Here is a 19,481-nt window from a genome sequence, read left to right as displayed (position 1 = left end):
ATCTCTAACACACCAGCAGAAGCAAACTCGTTTTTATTCCTGTTGTCACAATGCCCAAAGACCACTTGTTCAGAGTACTTTAAAAAAAACCCACACAGGATATCAAATGATGTAGTGATACCCGATAAAGCAGTTGTACAGACTGACATGGTAGGAGAAAATCAGTTATAGGCTTCACTGTGATCTACCTCCATTACAACGTCCTAAAATGCTCCATCACAATGTCCTAAAGTCCGGGATCTAAAATTAGCCAATTGCCCTCAGATAAAGAAGGTGCTGCCAGTTTAACAGATTAACAGAGTTGGAAGGGACCGTGTAGGTCATCTAATCCAACCCCCTGCCCCAGGAGACCCTACACCATTTCTGACAGATGGCAGTCCAGTCTCTTCTTGAAAGCCTCCAGTGATGAAGTTCCCACAACTTCCGAAGGCAAGCTTCCATTGGTTGATTGCTCTGTCAGAAAATGTCTCCTTATTTGTAGGTTGAATCTCTCCTTGATCAGTTTCCATCCATTATCCCTTGACTGGCTTTCAGGTGCTTTGGAAAACAGGTTGACCCCCCTCCCCCTCTCTCTGTGACAACCCCTCAAATATTGGAACGCTGCTATCATGTCTTTCCCCAGTCCTTCTCTTCACTAGACTAGTTCCTGTAATGCGAAGCAACCTCCCGGTTCCACGTGAATCGCATAACGTGGGGACTGCCAATGAAAGATGAGGGTCAGCGGACTAGGATCGCCGCCTCCGCCCTTTGGGGCGGGATGTCTGTCCTTGCCGGTGCAACAAAGCAAGCAACGCCTCTTTTGATTCGGTTGCTAAGCCTGTCCTCTAGGCTTCACTTTCGCTACCACGTGCGAGAGCGGCGGGAGTTGCCTTCCCGTCGCTTCGCTCGTGGGTCCTCCAGCGCTTTGCCAAGCCACGGGACTTCTCCGCGCGACTCTTGCAATTAAACGCCAAAGCGGGCTTGGGCTAAGGAGCAGCGCCGGAGAGAGCCACGGCGCACGCCCGTCTGCAGCTCCCGTGCCTGCAGAGGGTCGGCGGGCGAGAGCCTGGCCAATCCCGAGCGTTGCCATTCCGAGCGCTGACATTTCTGCGTGTGTATTTTAACTTTCAAAGAAAGGAGTTTTGGCTTCTGGTTTACGTCGGTCGCGGTTTCCTCGCGGGAAAAGTTTGGGCGACCTTCTCTGCGGGAGAGCGCTTTCCCAGAGGCGAAGCGGCAAATGGGCGTTTAAAGGGGCCGTTGGATTAAGGCGGCGGGGGCGGGAAAAGAAGCGCCGCGGCTGAGGCAGGAGAGCTGGGCGCGGCGTTTGCGGTGCGCCTGAAGCCCTCGGCCAAGCTGGACTCGGATGGGAAGATGGAAATGAAGAACATGGATCATTACCTGCGCCGTCTGAAACAAGAGTTGGTAAGGCATTAAATGGGGGAAGAAGGGAAGGTGATTGTGATTAAACCTTGCAAACTTAACGCGCGTCGCCCTCTTTGCAACTTTGCAACTAGGCAAGGGAACCATTGCAAGGGACCATTATTAGCAATGGTCATGCCAATACTGTGGCGATAAAAACGGCAAATTTCATTACTGTTATATCGATCCATCGATCGCAGTTGATTGATGCTATAACCGCTCCCGCCCCAACACATACACTCCCCTTTCATTAAAGTGCATATTTTCCAAGCTTTGTTAGAAAAATCTTCCGCCGGCGTTTATCTCAGGTATGCAAAAAAGGATGCATCGTCAACCCATAAATGGTTTTTTTAAAACTTTTGAAATTTTCCTCTGACATGAAAATTAAACCTAGTTGCCTCAGAGAGGTATTTGGTGTATTGGGGGAGGGGAGTAACACAAGTGATTAAGACATTTCACCAAGTCAGAATCCTAAACTTTCCAGCTCATAATTTATCACCATCCCCACCCTTTGCCTGTTCTTGTCAAGGGGGAGCTTCTGCTAGTATAACTGACCCAGACTAGCAAATTTGGTAATCCATTCAGATAGCAATCAGTTGTAAACTGGAAAGTACCTAACTAGAATGATTAAAGGACATCATAATGCATCCTGTTGCTGAGTCCTTTGTCATACTATTTTATATTTAACAAGCAATTCTACTTGGAGCAAACAAAAACATTGAATCAGCACACTCTAAATAATTTTACCTCATTTCTTTCTTCCTGATATGGATGCATTATGAAGGTTTACAAAACACAATTTTTTAATTTTCTTTGCATCAAATGATCCTAATTCAAGTATTGCATTTTGCTTTCCAAAGCACAGATATGTTGCTTGTACTTTGCAGATATTTTTGGGGGGAAGATATTTTATATATTTATGGGGGTTCCTTCAAATCCTCTGTAGACAATTCTGAAACCCTTACAGTTTCTTATTATTAGCTGCTTCTGGTAAGCTTTCTTTTTTGTTTCATATTGCATAAGTTTCCATTGTGTCATTTTTATGCAAAGGAGCTGCCTAGGTCTGCTTAAATACCCATCCTGAAAGAAACGAAATACCACTTGATTGGTATCCTGCAACATATTTAGAAAGTGCTTCTACACAGTTGCACTTTTGAAAAAGGTAAATTTAATTACCCCACACCTTAACAATCTGAGTTGGTTTTATTATTATTATCGTATTTTATAAATGAAAAACTGAATTGTCACAAATTGGATATTGTGATTTCCTAAGATGTGCAGTGGGCTGCATTTCCATTTCATAGCTGAAGTCCTCCTTAACAGATTTGAAAATAGTTGTGTAGATCTGTATTGAATTAATTCAGCTGCATTGAATTAATGCAACTATACGTTATAATTAAAGGACTCTGGAATGCCAGCACATTTCCACAAAAGGAAGATGCATACATGACGAGTTATTTGCAAAGAGGTTTGCTTGAAACTCTACCCTGCAATGCATTTTAGCTTCCCCACAATCAGTTTTTAATATCTTACATGACTTGTCCTTGCCTGTTTTATCCATATACTTTTAGGCAGATTCATCCTTCTGGAGGGAAGCGAGTCAGCTTTTTTCTCCACCCAGACTTTTCTCTTAAGGGCTTGCCTACCTTGCTTTGCAAATTGTTTTACGTCTTCATCTGAAGTACAATCGTATTATTGTTTCTATGCCACTTCTGATGTGGATGCTGTTTTACAGTCTCTTTTTCTTAGCCCTTTCACCACAACCCTATGAGGTAGATCACCTCTACATTATTATAATTATCTACAGAAGACCTTGTCTGATACTTCACTGATATCTGGGGCATCAACCCCATAACCTGTCAGACAGCTTAATTGGGAACAAGTGGGGTTGAAGTTTAGTTTCAACCATAGAAGACCAATTTGGGGAAGGGCACTGTACTGATTGATATCTGTATACAGATTGATATCTATGTAGTATACCTAGATTGATACCTGTATATCAGTGAAGTGAGGTACCTTTGTTTGTTTGTTTATAACGTTTATGTAGCTGCCCATCTTATAACCAAGCCTGGGTGGCTCCCAATCACCTTCCTAGTCCAAATCATATATTGACGTTACTCAGCTGCATTCCGTGCGCTCCAGTTGTTGCTTCCGTTGCAGTGGAAACAAGAGCACTTTTGGGAAGACTCCAGCAAATATGGTGTTTTGTTCTGCCTGTTGAAGATCTACCCTTTCTCCCTGCTGCTGCTCAGACAGAAGCCTTGCTTGCTGTGACAGACTTAAGCTTGCCCACCAGCAGATGCTTCCTTCTGGTGTCCTAGTTTTTGTACTAATGGATTAGTAATGAAGATTCAGGATGCTCTTAAATAAAGTATTTGCAAGTCCAAAAGAAGAGGATGACGAACAAGAAGAGACATGGGAAGTATATGTCTAAAATGAATAAATAATAGAACTGCGGGTTTTAGGTTTTTTTTTTTAAAAAAAGAAAAGGTCACATAGGAGTCATTATGAGAGGAAGAGCTTTACAATTCAAAAGGCTGCTTTCCATCCAAAAGATTACTATCACCACAGAACAAACTCCAAGTAGAGCTAGATGAAACTAGAATTCAAAATGGATTTTAGTGTTTTAAGATTATAATCTGCTACAAATTTAATCATATTGCACACTATAAAAATAATTTCTTTCACAGCAGTGATTCTGTAAGTGTGTTTCTCTCATTCACCGTCCATAGATGCTGTTGTGCAAGGGTGCAAAGCCATTACAGGCCCATTCACCACCCATTCTGATGTATGTCTATCACAGAATGGGAATTGCAATAATGGGCTGTTGTCAGTTTCCAAAAGGAACCAAATAGATGCAGCATAATTGAAATAGCCAGTGCAAAACAAGAACAAAAACATGATGCTACTTAGGAGAAGTGCAAAAGCCCAACTACAATGTTTATTTCTTTGTTTTTTGGATCCCGTCTTTATTATTTTACAAATAGCTCAAGGTGGCAAAATGTGGTTTTAAATCTTGTAATGTAAAAGGTTCCAGTATTCACAGGGCAACCCTGAGGGCTGGAGTTTACTAAATACTAGTAGGATGTTCCTTACCCTTATGTGTATGTGCTTACCCAGGAAAGGAAGGGAGAAGTGTAGAATGAAGGAGTAGAAGAATGATATAAAAATTGCCCCACTATTGTGTTAGTAGAAACTTCTTTACCGCCATTAGTCACTATAGGTGTACTGGCAACTGTCCCATGTCTCTCATGCAGAGACAGATAATGACTTATATCAAGATAGTTCTTCAATTCTTGGCCACTCCTTCCACATATTTATACATACAAAACATGACCATTATATCTTCATTCCATTTTTTCTTCAGCAGTGTGGCTGGCAATAATTTGCTGTTAACTGTCACTATTTCCCAGGCATTCTCCTGGCATGGTTTTATTCTTTGTAGACTTCTCACAACTACCATTTTATAAACACAGTTTGTACCAAGGAAAAGAAGGCACCCTATACCCACATGGCTCCCGGGACAGGATGTCCTCAGAATGCCAAGTAGGGCAGCCTGGAGGTATCCAAATTAGGTGTGATCCTCATACCGTAAGCATCATCAAAAGTATTGCCTCACTCCACATGTTTGGGAAGTTTTGAGTACAAACACACACACACATAAGTAGAAAGGATTATGACCCTATCCACCCTTTTACATGATCTGTTAGCAGAGAGTAGTTTTATGGAAATGTAGATAAAAGCTATTCTCACAATGTTATATCACTAGGACTTCTGCTGAACTAAATCCAGGGAGATTTAGAACCAGAGAAGCACTTCTTTACACAGTGAACAAACTGGAATTCACTCCATCAGAAATAGAGATGTACACCAGTTGAGGCATTTATGAAAGAGCAGTTTTATAGGCTACTGGGTTATTAATGTCTACGAGCCTTGATGATTGCTGATTACCTAAAGAATACAAGTAGCATACTTACAATACACTCTTGTTGAGGAAAAGAGCTATTACATTTAATCCAAAAATGTTGGGCTAAAAGAAGTGTTGGTTTGACCTAACAGGCCTCTTCTTATTTTCTTAAGAGAAAGAATATTTGGCCTGCAGGCACCACAGAAGCCTAATCATTTAGTCTCATCAGCAGACAAGAATTTGATATATCATTCTTCCCAATACTGTATTATAGATGCAGGAAGAATTCAGCTAAGAAGAACTCATATATACCTTATTAGGGCACTAAGTTCATCTGACAATAGAAAAGGTGGGAAGATTTCCTTCACATATCCAGACATATGAGTTAATCAGGTGAAGCAACCACCCTGTTCCATCTTCAGGAAACCAGGCCCTTTCTCTCCCTCCAGCAACAATATGATCAATGACACACTAGTTTACCTAACCTAATCATATTGGATAGTGAGATTCTTCCTCTGTTTTCTTACTCATTATTACTGGCGTTCTGTAATATTGGGTACTAAACAAGATAGAAAGGCCTTTTATCTTCATGTCTTCTTCCTCTTTGGAGCCAGATAAACTGATCAGGCAGAGTAAGCAGAACTAGCTTTAGAGTAGGCCAGGGATCAGCAACCTGCGGCTCCGGAGCCGCATACGGCTCTTTGGGCCCTCTGCTGTGGCTCCCTGTCAGGTGATCCCACCACTGGCTGGCCCTCCCAGTCACTCTTCGCCTGGTCTGAGAAGGTAAGGGCGACAGCGGGGGATGGAGAAGCGGCCAGGGCAGAGACAGAGAGATACAGAGAGAGGGGAGGGGAGAGAGAAATGTGTCAAAAGGATTTTGTGGTTCCCGGTGTTTTTTAACAACTGGTTCTCTGCCCTAATGACCAGCTGGGTAGGCGTGGCTGGGGGGGTCATGTGACTGGTGGAAGTGAGTGACATCGAGTTGGCCACGCCCACCCAGGTTTTGTGGCTCCCGGTGTTTTCTGTGGGAAATGGGTCCAAATGGCTCTGAGTATTTAAGGTTGCAGACCCCTGGAGTAGGCATTGACCCAAGTGCCAAAGCTTAGGGAAAATCAAGTCCATCCCTCCATCTAAATTAATTTAAAAATGCAAATCTTTGGCATTGGTGGGAGATAGCATCATCAGTCAATGTGGCCTGGGATGCCAAATACCTTTGAATCAACACTGAGGGAAAGGGAACTAAATTCCAATTTATCAGGGCAATGGAAGAAAGTCCTGATCAAAAATTACATGGTGAGTGAGATATGGATACAGACTAAAGCAGTAAAAGATATGATACCAGTGTGTTCATCATCTCTTGTGTGCATTTTAGCTTTTCCATTAGAATTATGTTTATTTATTTATTTATTGTTTTGATTTATATGTCGCCCTTCTCTTGATTTGTCCCCGTCCACACACACACACAAACACAGCCAGCCGAGGGTTAAGGAAGCACTTGGCACACCCCCAGGTCTTTATCTCCAACTTGGCAGCGATATACACACCGTCTGCCAAGTGCTTTATTTCCACAGAAACAGAAAGATAATATACTCAGCGTACAAGAGTCCAACAAAAATAAATATTCCTCTCAGTAGTTTCGGACAAGGCTTTAGTGACTATCCAAGGTTTATTTTTGTTCGTCACAAGGATCACTGGCCACCACCCTCTATTATATAGTCTCTGGGGTGTGGTCCAGTGACTCAGTTCTAATCCCTAGCACGCCTCCTGAGCTGCTGTAATCGTTTATCACGCCTTTGGAGGCGTGCGTCCAGGAATGATGTCTCTCCTTCGCTCTCATCCGAGCCACCTGTCTCCTTGCTAATCTCCTCTCCCTCGGCCGGCACCTCCTGAGACAGTGCCAGAGGGGAGGGGCCTGGAGAGGGAGGCCTGGCTGACTCCTCTTCCTCATGCTCGGAGCTTTCTTCCTCTGATGGGACAGGCTCAGAGGGCGGGGCCACAACACTCAGGGCGGCTTACAATGCGTTAAGCAATAGCCTTCATACTTTTGTATATATCTGCTTAGTAGGACTTTCGGCCCCCCCCCAAGCTATGTTCTTTTTTTATACAAAGTCAGCTTATTGCCCCCACAATCCGGGTCCTCATTTTATCTACCTCGAAAGGATGGAAGGCTGAGTCAACCTTGAGCCTGGTGAGATTTGAACTTGCAGTAATTGCAGGCAGGCAGCTGGTGCTACTTAACAGCACTTTAGTCTGCTGCGCCACGAAGGCTCATGTTGTTATCTGTCTATCACTAGCACTGATGATGTTACCTAGTTAGGGTAATGAAACGTCTGCAAGAAAACAAGCAAGCTCAGAGAGCACCAAGGACCCCTCATTTCAGTCCTGAGCTACAAAGTCTCCTTTATTGTTATCTACCTGGAATTTTCTGCTAGCACATTTTTATTGTGGTAGAAGATCCGCTATAGCGGAGGCAGGTATGGTTGGTGATAGTCAGTGATTGATTCAAAGTGTTAGGAAGCAGAACCATAATTCCATAGACATATAAGAAGAGAATCAAGGCCTCTCTGTGCATTGCAGTATGAAACAATGAGATGAAGTGAGAAGAGGTCTTGCCTGCTTTTTACTTGTCAGCCTGAGATTGCATTTATTCTGAAAGCATACACATTGTTATTTCATTTCTCCTCTGCCATAGTGCATTGCCATCATACCTTCCAAATTTCTTCCGCAGTAGTGGTGATGGGTAGAATTGTGCTTTTCCAAACAGAAAGCTGACAGTTTATGGACTGACAAGCAGAATTGCCTCCTCTTGCTATTCACCAAACAAGGATACAAATATTTTGCCAATGTTTTTAACATTTTATTTGAATTTTTTTTAAAAAAAGAAGATAAAACATCCAAGTTAATATAAAGTAAGAAAGAAAAAAGAAAGGGGAAAAAAATTCAAGGGAAGAAAACAAGTTTAAAAAAATTAGAAAAAAAAAGATATGAAAATGGTTTCCATTATTCTTTACATTAGTTATAAGTACAGTTCTATTTAAATCTGTCTCCTTAAAGTTACATCATAATACGCTTCTTGCTATAATCTATACAGTCTAATCATAAAGTCAAGTCAAAAATTGCAAGTTCATTTTTTATTTTTGTACAAAAAGTCCATATGAGGTTTACAGTCACCAATAAATATAGTGTCTTTTCTATAATAAAAAAATAGTTTCTCAGCAGGATCTCTCAGTTTAATCAACATTCCTTCATAGTGGGTAGTGTTGAATCTTTCCATCTTTGTACAAACAATAATCTTGCTGCATACACACACACACACACACACCACACAAATATGCTTGCTGGATATGTAAAAAAAAAACAGATGCAATACATACATTGGTACAGAGGATTTTCAAGATTAATATCCAATTGAAGCCAGAACTTTTCCTTTTAAGACTACCTAAAAGAAAAAGTTCTGGTTTCAATTGGATATTAATCTTGAAAATCCTTGTACCAATGTATGTATTTCAATTCATTTGTTAAGCTTTTTTAAAAAAAACAAGTCCAGCAAGCATGATAAAATGTCCCTTCATGTTGTTAAGATTTCTAACATACAGTACATTTGAAGTGCCTTTATACATTATAGATCGTTTCTCTGGTATTGATACATCATTTTATAAAAATTCTCTTTAGAATCATAACACAATGTAAATTGTCACTTCCATTTGTATTTCTTCCACTTTAATTTTTTCAAAAAAAAAAAAAATCTTGCTTTCTGCAGAGTTCAGTCTGAATCTCTGTTGTTGAAAAGTACAAATCTTCCCTTCTAACCTATCCCATCTGAATGGAATTTTCTTCTATTCTTTTAAATTTGTCAGAAAAAAAGACTTTTCTCTTGCCTAATAATTTAATGTTAAAATCCTGCTGTAAAACTTGGCCTCTGATCCTGACAAAGTACACAAGAACATCCATATTTTGCCAGTGTTTTAAAATGTCCCTTTCCCCACCCCCAGTGTTTCTCCACTAACCATCAGATCTTTCGCCTTTTATTGCTGCATCCTGAGCAAATGCATTTTTCACTGAGTAATAAGTTCTCCTGGATTTAACTGGAGGCAACATTCAAGAATTGCGGTCATGTTTACAGTAAGCTTACTCTGTTCCTAATAAAAAGAGAACAAAATAGGTCACCTTTCCTTGCTTTAATACATCTGACTGTTCCCGGTATGTCAAATTTGATGAACAGCAAAGTGGCTGGGAAAAGATAAAATCCATTCTCTTGGATAATATAGTTAAAAATAAAGGCCAGTGGTTGTGCCATCAATTATGCATCTTGGTTTGAACTAAAACCATGTTAGCTTCCCCTTGATGAAGATAAAGGCCAATTTTTCTTTATTTGCCAATTTTGTCCTGCAGTTCTGTGTGAAAACAATTTACATCCATGAATCATAGCTATCAGTAAGAGTTTTGCCATTTTGGCATACATTGTCAGTGGGTTGTATGTTTGCTTACTTTTAATAATATCCATATTATCAGTGTGCTTTCAAAGCTTATTTTTCAAGAACTTTTGATCTCTATGATCCAATGAAATTAAGTAGCACTTTTCAAAATGGAACTGAGCTTGCATCTTTTAAACTACTCATAAATCTTCAATATGAAATAAAGATTTCATATAAATTCTGACAGGACCTGCAGACAGTAGATCAGGTTTTGTCTGTGCTTATGTCTATTTTGTCTGATTGATAGTAGGAAAACTTCATCCTGCAGTGTAGCTATCTGCCAATATCACACCCAACCCTAAAGTCTTGGCTCAGTAGTTCAGTCGTCTGGCATTGTTTAAAGTGTGCAGGTTGGATTCACATCATTGTGTTTTCATTTAAGCACTGACACACTGAAGTACTCAAGGGTAGCAAATGCAACCTTTAACTAAATTTCCAACTCTCTTTATAGGACGAGACAGGGCTAGACAGACAAGGCTAGACAGAAAGCCTGGAGATGCAGTGATAAGAAAACTTTTACTTACTAAAATGTTAGCAGCTGTTGCCAAATATTATGTGGACCAGGAACTGCTGGGAAGAAGGGGAAAAAAGCTAGATTAAAACTGAGAGTGCAACCTCGAATCATTGCATTCTCATTATTCTGGTGAAAATTTAATTGTATTCTTACTATCCAGTCATAACTGCATTTATTTGGTTTGTTCCTTGATTTTTCTACTGGATCAATTTCAAAAGCATTTATTAAATCTTAAGCAACCAGGTCATGGGTAATCTAGCTAATCATAGTATAATTTTCCAGAATGCAGCCCTATCACAATTTCCTTTCTGTCTGTTTTAACATTTAGGCATAAAGCCAGAGCTTTAGAGGCTTGGTTTCTAGCTTGGTACTTAACAGAAGTAACAGAATGACAAGAGTTGGAAGGGACCTTGGAGGTCTTCTGATCCAACCCCTTGCTCTAGCAGGAAACCCTCTACCATTTCAGACAAATGGTTGCCCAATCTCTTCTTAAAAACCTCCAGTATTGGAGCACCCACATCCTTTGGAGGCAAGTTGTTCCAGTGATTAATGCAGCAGGGAGGGGATGGGATGCATGCATGGGGGTTGCGCGTACATGTGCAGGGGCCGTGTGAGTTGCATTTGGGGGGTTTGGGCATGCACATCTACACGTGCGCACATGCGTGCTTTAGGCACTCAGTCTGGAAAAGGTTAGCAATCACTCCCCTATATCATTTCAGATAGCTGGCTGTCCAGTCTTTTCTTAAAAACTTCCAATGATGAAGCACCTACAACTTCTGAAAGCAAGCTATTTATTTATAGCACAACTTATAGCACTCTGCTTTGAGGTTGCTAATGAAGGCTAGGAACATATGTAATTACTTTAGGTAGGATAAAAGCTCTAACATTTGGGGATATGTGCTTGATTTATGTTCAGCATTGATTTCATCTTGGATCAGTCATCTGTATATGCATACCGTGTTTCCCCGAAAATAAGACCCTGTCTTTTATTTTTTTTTTGAACCCTGAAATAAGCACTTGGCGTTATTGCCATGTGCTCAAAACCCCAATTGGGCTTATTATCAGGGGATATCTTATTTTGGGGGAAACAGGGTATATCAATCACACTCCACCTAACTGAGTGGCAATATAACTTTGCCAAAACAAGAGAAGTAAGTTAAATGGAACATTATGTTCACCCCCAATCCTACATTCAGATCTTGATGTAAAATATTTTAACCAATGCTTCATTTATTCATTTATGCCCTCAAGACCCTGATGTTCCAACAGGCAGGGCTAAACATATAAACATGTGAATGATTTTTTAAATGTTATCTAATTCTGGGTTTTATTTAATTGACTAAACTAAGTAATAATTTTAATTAGCAATTTTATGATGTTTGTGTGTCTATATTTTTCTTGACTGTACACCGCCTTGAGTCCTACAGGAGAAAGGCGGTATAGAAATATAATAAATAAATAAATAAATAAATAAATAAATAAATAAATAAATAAATAAATAAATTTATTGAAAGAGATGAAGCTTTAGAGGAAAAAGGACAAGCAGTATAATAGACAGACAGGATTTTCTGGCCACATTAGAACAGGGAAAAGATTGCCTCTTTTTTAGCACTTTCTTCATGACGAGCCCTATCGGGACTTAGCTATGAATGTGCCCTAGCCCAAAGCCCTTTCTCTGTGTCTCCAGAGAACAACAAGAAACAGTCTGTGTGCAATTTATGTAGGAGTTTGGTTTTATGAGCTCAGTTTGTATTGAACAAAATGCTGATGTGCATAATATAAAAAGAAAAACCGATTCTTTTCCCTGTGAAGAGGAGGAGAATAAATGTCACACTACAATAAGCTCTAAGGCTCGCTTGCTTAAAGAGGCATAGCTTAATAGTTGTCAAACCAAAGAAGGACAGCTAATGATTGTCAACATTTTACTTTTGCTTCTACTTGTATCATGGGGTGTTGTTTTTATTGTTCAGCCAAGGAGAACGTAATGATGATAGTGGAGATGAAACTTGTACTTCTTACACTTTACCTAGCACATGTTAATTCTGAATGAAACACTTTTCCACTGTCAGCCTTCGTAATTCCTGATATTAGGTGGTTATTTATTCTTTTTATCCGTTTTATTTTATCACGTTCATGCGTTGAAACATCATGAAGCAGCATCCATGAAACAAAGTAAGAAAGAAAATATGATTAAAATACAAGCAAATGAAATTAAAGTGTTGAGGAAGAGAGGTGAAATTATACATGGTCAGAAGGAAGAACAAAAGTTTCCTTATGTGTGACTACCAGATGGCAGTCTATGGGTTTAGCAAACTATGCTGGACTTCTGAAATATTCATACATATTTTCAGAACTATAGTGGGGAATTTGATCTTATTCTCCAAGGTTCTAAAATCTTGAACCTTGCTCATTCAATAGAAAATCAGCCCAAAGTTTGTTTATTTAAAGCAACATCAGAATGATAAAAGTGGCATTGCGACATTACAGTGCTGATGCTAATCTCTCCTCTCCTGCCCCCACCCCCCATGGTCACTGTTGTTTATTAATTAGCGTCATATCCTGCTTTCCATCCAGGAATTCAAGGAGTGTATTTGCTTTTTTAAATTTTTTTCCCATGATAATTATTTTTGGGGTGGGGTGGGCTGAGAGAGAGTGCCTAATCCAACATCATGACTGAGCTTCCATGGCTGAAGGAATATTTGAACTTGTGTTCCTGTGGCCCTAGATAACACTTTATAGATTATACGGGCTATTGTTTCAACTCTGGTGGAACCTGGGCTTCGTTGAGTACCCACTCAACAAAATAACGTAAAAGTGGTCTGGAGCAGTTAAATAGTTTTAGTTTTGAAAGTATTTCTTTTCAGGAAAAGTCCCCACTTTGAATTACTGCTTACTAGGATACTGGATTCATTACTCTTCCTTGAAATACGTATTTTAAGAAAAAATGAAAATGATGTGGATTCATTCTGTGGCTGTACTTCCACAAGTTTCATTTTGTAAGAGAAGTATATTATATTATATTATATGAGCCGTGGTGGTGCAGGGTTAGAATGCAGTACTGCAAGCTACTTCTGCTGACTGCTGGCTGCAGTTTGGCAGTCCAATTCTCACCAGCTCAAGTTTGACTCAGCCTTCCATCCTTCTGAGGTTAGTAAAATGAGGACCTAGATTGTTGGGGGCAATATGTTGACTCTATAAATGCTTAGAGAGGGTTGTAAAGCACTGTGAAGCGGTATATAAGTTTAAGTGCTATTGCTATTGCTATATACCTCCCTATGGAAGTATGATTACAACCCACCATAGGGACACAATCCGCTTAATAGTTTGCCCACCTGTGAAAATTATAATTATGTTCATCATAATAATACACAACCTGTGACTCTTTGGGCCACTGTTTCAAAGATATTTCCTTATCTTAACAGAGAAACAGAATGACCACAAGCAGGAAAAAAACAGTGAGAAAGGGAGTGACTTCCAACTTCCTGCTGGCTTTCCCACTAACTTTCCTTCTAAGAAGCTGGCACGAACATTGGAAATGATGGTCACATGACTGGCTGAGCACAGCAGCAAAGTAGCGCTGAAGTAGCCACTACATAGCCAAATTTCAATCCCGTAGGAGCCATGGATCCCAGATTTTGGACACATTTTATAAGTTAGTCCATTTGAGGTACATTGATTCAAAAATTGTTACCCTATGATAACTGTTTTATCTGTTTCATACAAACTCATGAATGTTTTAGTAGTATATAGATAGTTCCATACTCCTTGTAAGCGTTCATCATGAGCACATGTCTGCATTGCAAATGAATGGTTTGTAGAACTTTTAAATCTTACATAAATTGGTGAATTAAATATCTATCTTCCATATCTCTGGCTTAGCATCTCTTTCTGGAATAAATAATAAACATCCCCTTTTTTTCAGTGGTTTATGTCATCTCCGTCATTTCATTTTTAATCATGACACAAGACAAAGTCTGTTACATCACTCATCTTAACTAGTTAATACCCCATTGCAGTTGCTCCCAAGAATTTTCATTTATGTGACTGCATGGCGAAGTATAGTACCTGAAGTAGCAATGCATCAGTAAGCCAGCAAACTACTTTTCTTAAATACAGTTTGCCATAATCATGGCTACTGAACTTATCTTCATGCTGCTGAGTCACACGTGGGATGACTGAAAACTATTCTATTGAAACATGCATCTAACAGAGTACATTGTGACTGGGCCAAGACATATCCTATGATGTCAGACACTTTTCCTTGAAAACAAGCTAGTACAATTCAGTGACTTATTTATGGCACATTCAACATCCTAGAGTGTTGCAAAGATGACATTGTTCATGCAGATGAATGGCATAAAGGCAACATCTGCAGGTATATAAATTTCCCCCATTTTGTGGTGAACCATAAGCCAGCCCTTATATAAATATACCTTGATTGGCCCTCCTGCTTATGAAAGTTTCTTTGTTCATATTCAAGTGGCTGCATTCTCTTTAGCAATTGTATGTGCCTAACAAAAGTGTGATGCTTCAAACTTTGCTAACCAGTATCGCTTGATAGTTAATTCCTTGTCCCTTCAGTATCACTTGCATAATATTTATTTATTTATTTATTTCTTGTATTTATATGCCGCCCTTCTCCAGAAGGACTCAGGGCGGCGAACACAAGTTAAAAACATTTACAACAAAATTCCATTTTAAACCAAATTAACTAATAAATAATAAAACCCAGAATCAGAGTCAGCCTATTTGCTTGAACAGCCAAGTCTTCAGGTCCCGACGGAAGGAGCAGAGATCAGGAGCCATCCGGAGCTCAGTAGGCAACTCATTCCAGAGGGTGGAAGCACCCACAGAGAACGCCCTACCCCTGGGCGCCGCCAGACATTGGCTCGCTGTCAGAACCCTGAGGAGAGCAACCCTATGTGAGCGAACAGGACGGTGAGAGGCAGGCAGGAGAAGGTTAATATGAATGTTCCTTTCCCCTGTAATTGTTCTTTCAAGATGCTGGTTTTAAATTCTCTGTTTAAAAGGAAGGATGTGAAGCCACTCATCATATGCCAGAACATGGGTGACACTAGATTAATAGTTGGTTGGGAACTTCAGGGAAATGCTTGCATTTGAGTACATTTTCTGTGATAGGGAAAATTTGTCCTATTTTGCCACCTTGCCACCTATTTACATTCTAAGTAACTGTACATTGTTACATCATGAAGCACCAGCATCTTCTTTACTTCCAAGAAGATTCATTTGTTAAATTCACCATTCTGGCAAGTAGCTAAGCACAACTCTAGGGTGTCCTGTGCATCATCTTGCTGTCTCCTTTATTATCCCAGCCTCAGTTGGCAGAATTTGAAGCTGAAATATAGTCAGTTGCACAGCCAAAATGGAAACTACAGAATGAGAGAAAAGGGAGAACCCAGAGAATAGAAATTATCCTTCCCTTTCCATGGAACTTCATGAAATACAGACATTCACTCTTCAAAAATACTGGAATAAATACGCCTTTTGGAAGAAAGTTCAGAAGAACTGCTTGTTATTACATTAAATGCTTTTGTGCTTATCTCCTCCTCCACCACCAACCTCCGAAAATATGAAACAAAACAATTGAAATATTTTAAGATTTTTATATTTACAGGTTTGTAAAGATTTCCCTATGTAGACAGTGTCTCTGATCTCAGTGGTAGGGTACTCTATTCAAAGTACTTGAGAATGCCCCTCAATTGAATACAACAGGTGTCCAAGATACAGTATAGCAAAATCCCACATCTATTTAAAAGGAAATAAGAGTCCTCTCCTGTGGAAATGTCATACACAAGAAGATTATTGGCTTGAAAATCCTGTGCTGTACCATAAAACAGAAGTGCACAACCTGTGTTCCTCCAAAGTCTTGGCTGTGCCCCTGAAGGCCTTTAAAGTTGCCGTTGAATTGTAATTTTTAATATCTAGGGATTAATCATATGAGTTATATTTTTGCCTTGCATTTTGGATTGTAATCCTTGGCACGTTCACAAGGCTAAAGCCCATCCCTGTTGCTAAAACTAACAAAATGAAACAAGTGGAAGTATCTTTGGAAGGTGGAACATGCGGAGGAGTGGTTCACTCACCCTTAAGGAACAGGCTTGTAGTGACTTGTACGTTTTGAACCAGTTTTCAGTGAGGATGCCCAAGTGACATTTGTGATAGCTTGAAGACTGTAGAAAGATTCCTTATTTTCAGTCAATATTGTCTTCTCTGACAAGCAGGACAATTTGAAGGTGGCAGGTGGAGCTCTTTTCTATCACTTATTTTCTGAGCCTTTTAATCAGCCAGGAATAGCAGCGGTGGCTGCTCCTATTACTACAACTACTATTGCTGCTTTCATTAGCAGTCTCTGCGGACTTTAGGGATCATGCTGAATTATGAGGCCAATCTTTCAGGGTCTTTTAGAAGGATTAAGGGGTGAAAGCCTTGCCCATTAAAACATGCAAACAGGAAAAGCATTCCCAGAAAGGAGTTTTGTGGAGGTTAGCCATCTCTTTTGTCCCTTAAACCCTCCAAAAGATTTGGGGAATTTGGAAGCCTTCACTGTTGGATTATTGAAGGTTGTAAAAGGTGACTGCAAATGGTTATTCAGGGCTTCTAATAAATATCAAATTGGAGCCTTTTGCCTGCCTTTCCAATGTTCTACCAGAGAATTGTGTCCCTCCTAGTTCCATTACACTCTACATTGTCGGGGGGGGGGGGGGGGGGGGGGGGAGTGATGACAAATAATAAGTTGATACAAAATGTATGGGGTTATTGTTATATAGGTAGTCCTCAATTTACAACAGTTTGTTTAGTGACCGTTCAAAGTAACAACCACACTGAAAAATGTGACTTACGACTGTTTTTCACATTTATGATCTTTGCAGCATCCCCAAAATTATGCGATCAAAATTCAGATGCTTGGTTCATATTTATGACTATTGCTGTGTCCCATGGTCATGTGATTCCCTTTAGCAACCTTTTAACCAGCAAAGTCAATAGGGAAGCCAGATTCACTTAATAACTGGGTTACTAACTTATTAACTGCAATGATTCACTTAACAACTGCGGCAAGAATTGTCGCAAAATAGGGCAAAAGTCGCTCAACAAATGTCTCACTTAACAACAGAAATTTTGGGCTCAATTGTGGTCATAAGTCCACAATTAAAGATATGAAGAGGGGGCTTTACTATAATCCCAATAGGTCTCCTGCACTGGCTTTAGTCAGTTAGAATCAACTGTAGTTTGGATGCCCCCTTCCCCAAAAGACTACTAGTATAATCACAATATTTTTCAAAATGAACAATTAATATAAGCATTGTCAGGTTTGTGGCTATAGCACTCAACGATTTATATAACTTTATGGCAGGATCTTTTTATTCCTGGAAATGGATCATGAACATCTCTGCAAAAAGCCTTCTCCAACTGAATGCCTTCCAGAGGTATTAGATTTCAATGCCCATGATTCCATGAAGGTTGGGAATTTTGGGAGCTGGAATCCAATACTTTTAGAGGACAGTATTGAGGCGTACTTGGTAACTTACTTGAAAATTATCTAATGAGACAGTAATGAATCAATTGGAGGATACAGATTTATAGAGATAGCTGAATTGTGTTATATGAATTGGTGTGTTTATGTGCTGTTTTTGTACAGTTGTCTGACAACATTCTTCATCAAACTGCTTGATTTAATTGCAGAGATGGTTGTGAGATCACTCAGACTCTTAATATTTGATTATTTTAATTTTCTCTTCTTGGGATTGGAGATGGCTTGGGAGTTCATGTTCACCATGATGACTATATCATCACTGCCCAATTCAATGGTTGGCCATACTTTAGATATTATATTCACTTCAGGGCACTCCTTGGTATTTTGAGGAGCTTTGTGAAATGAAGCAGGTGAAGAGATAGTGTTCCTGCAGTAATACTGGTAATAAACAAGAAATTAATGCAACCAAACACAAGTAAGAAGTCCTGAGCCTACTTAATGATGATAAAGGCAGCAAATCTATTATTACTCTTACTACATCTATGGAATGCTAAGCAGTTTTGTGCTTGAAGTATTCCAGAGTCTTTTGAAGAGAGATGGGCCAGAAGGAGAGGTCAGTGTAAAGCATGATCATCTGGGTGCACTTTTTATGAGTGAAATTGCTTGCATTGGCTCTGAGATAGAAGCTGGATGGGCAAAATGTATTGACAGATTTGACAATTTACCGAGTTTCTTCTTGGCTCTTGAGCCTGCAGATCCCAAGTAGACAGAATCCTCTGCAATCTTAGCTGTGGATTAGACCTGCTCACATGACTAATTCAAGCAGGGAGGCGAATGGGGGTTAAATCCAGGTTGTAATCAATCCCTCTTTAAGAGAAAAGGAAATGCAAGAGATTCTTAAAGAGCATTGGCTTGGCCACCTTAAAAAGCCACGGCAAGATTTAACAAAACTGGGCAGTTGTCAGCCTATCTCTAACCTTCCCTTTGTGGGTGTAGGGAGGGCTGCAGTTGTGGAAGGGTCTCGAAGATACAGTTAGTCCGACTGAAAAAGGGTGATTTGTGACCTTTTTCACATGACTATTGCAGCATTCCCACGGTCACATCATCAAAATGTGGACACTTGGCAACTAGCAAATACTTACAACAGTTGCAGTGTCCCAGGGGTATGTGATCACTTTTTGCGACCTTCTGACAAGCAAAGTCAATGGGAAAGCCAAATTCACTTAACAACTGTGTTTAACACTTGTTGTGATAAACTTAACAATTGTGGCAAGAAAGGTCATAAAATCAGCAAAACTCACTTAACAACTGTCTTACTTAGCAACAGAAATGTTGGGCTCAATTATGGTTGCAAGTCAAGGATTACCTGTACTGATTATATAGATTCTTTGGCAATAGGTCAGACCTGGGCATGGGAGAGAAATTGTATTTGTCAATCTCGTGAATGATCTTTAATAGATTTGGATGGGAGCGGTGTCACCAGCCTGTTTTCCTAGATCTTTCAGCTGCTTTTGTTGATTATACAACTATTCTATCTGGTGTGCAAGTGACGGCTTTACCTGAAACAGGTTGTACTGAAGATGGTCATTCATGTCCTTGTCATTCCTCAACTAAATTACTATAATTTGATCTGCATGGGGCTGCTTTTGAGGACTGTCTGGAAACTTTATGATCCAGAATGCAGCGGCATATGTA

At 39.8% G+C, this 19,481-nt stretch overlaps 1 protein-coding gene across 1 annotated transcript in view; it reads left to right on the top strand.

Annotated features, from left to right (window-relative positions):
* The first annotated feature begins 1,274 nt into the window (after positions 1–1,274).
* INKA2 (inka box actin regulator 2) overlaps positions 1,275–19,481 on the top strand; it is a 35,936-nt gene continuing 17,729 nt past the window's right edge. Inside the window, exon 1 of the mRNA XM_070939821.1 lies at positions 1,275–1,401. Within this exon, the coding sequence (XP_070795922.1) occupies positions 1,351–1,401 (51 nt within the window). The 5' untranslated portion in view covers positions 1,275–1,350. The remainder of the gene's footprint in view (positions 1,402–19,481) is intronic.

This window comes from Pituophis catenifer, unplaced genomic scaffold (assembly GCF_029215685.1).
Source record: "Pituophis catenifer annectens isolate HBS135680 unplaced genomic scaffold, rPitCat1.0.hap2 SCAF_3, whole genome shotgun sequence".
Classification (NCBI taxonomy): Eukaryota; Metazoa; Chordata; class Lepidosauria; order Squamata; family Colubridae; genus Pituophis; species Pituophis catenifer.
Note: the sequence above shows the minus strand (reverse complement) of the source record. Positions and strands in the feature narration are given on the sequence as shown.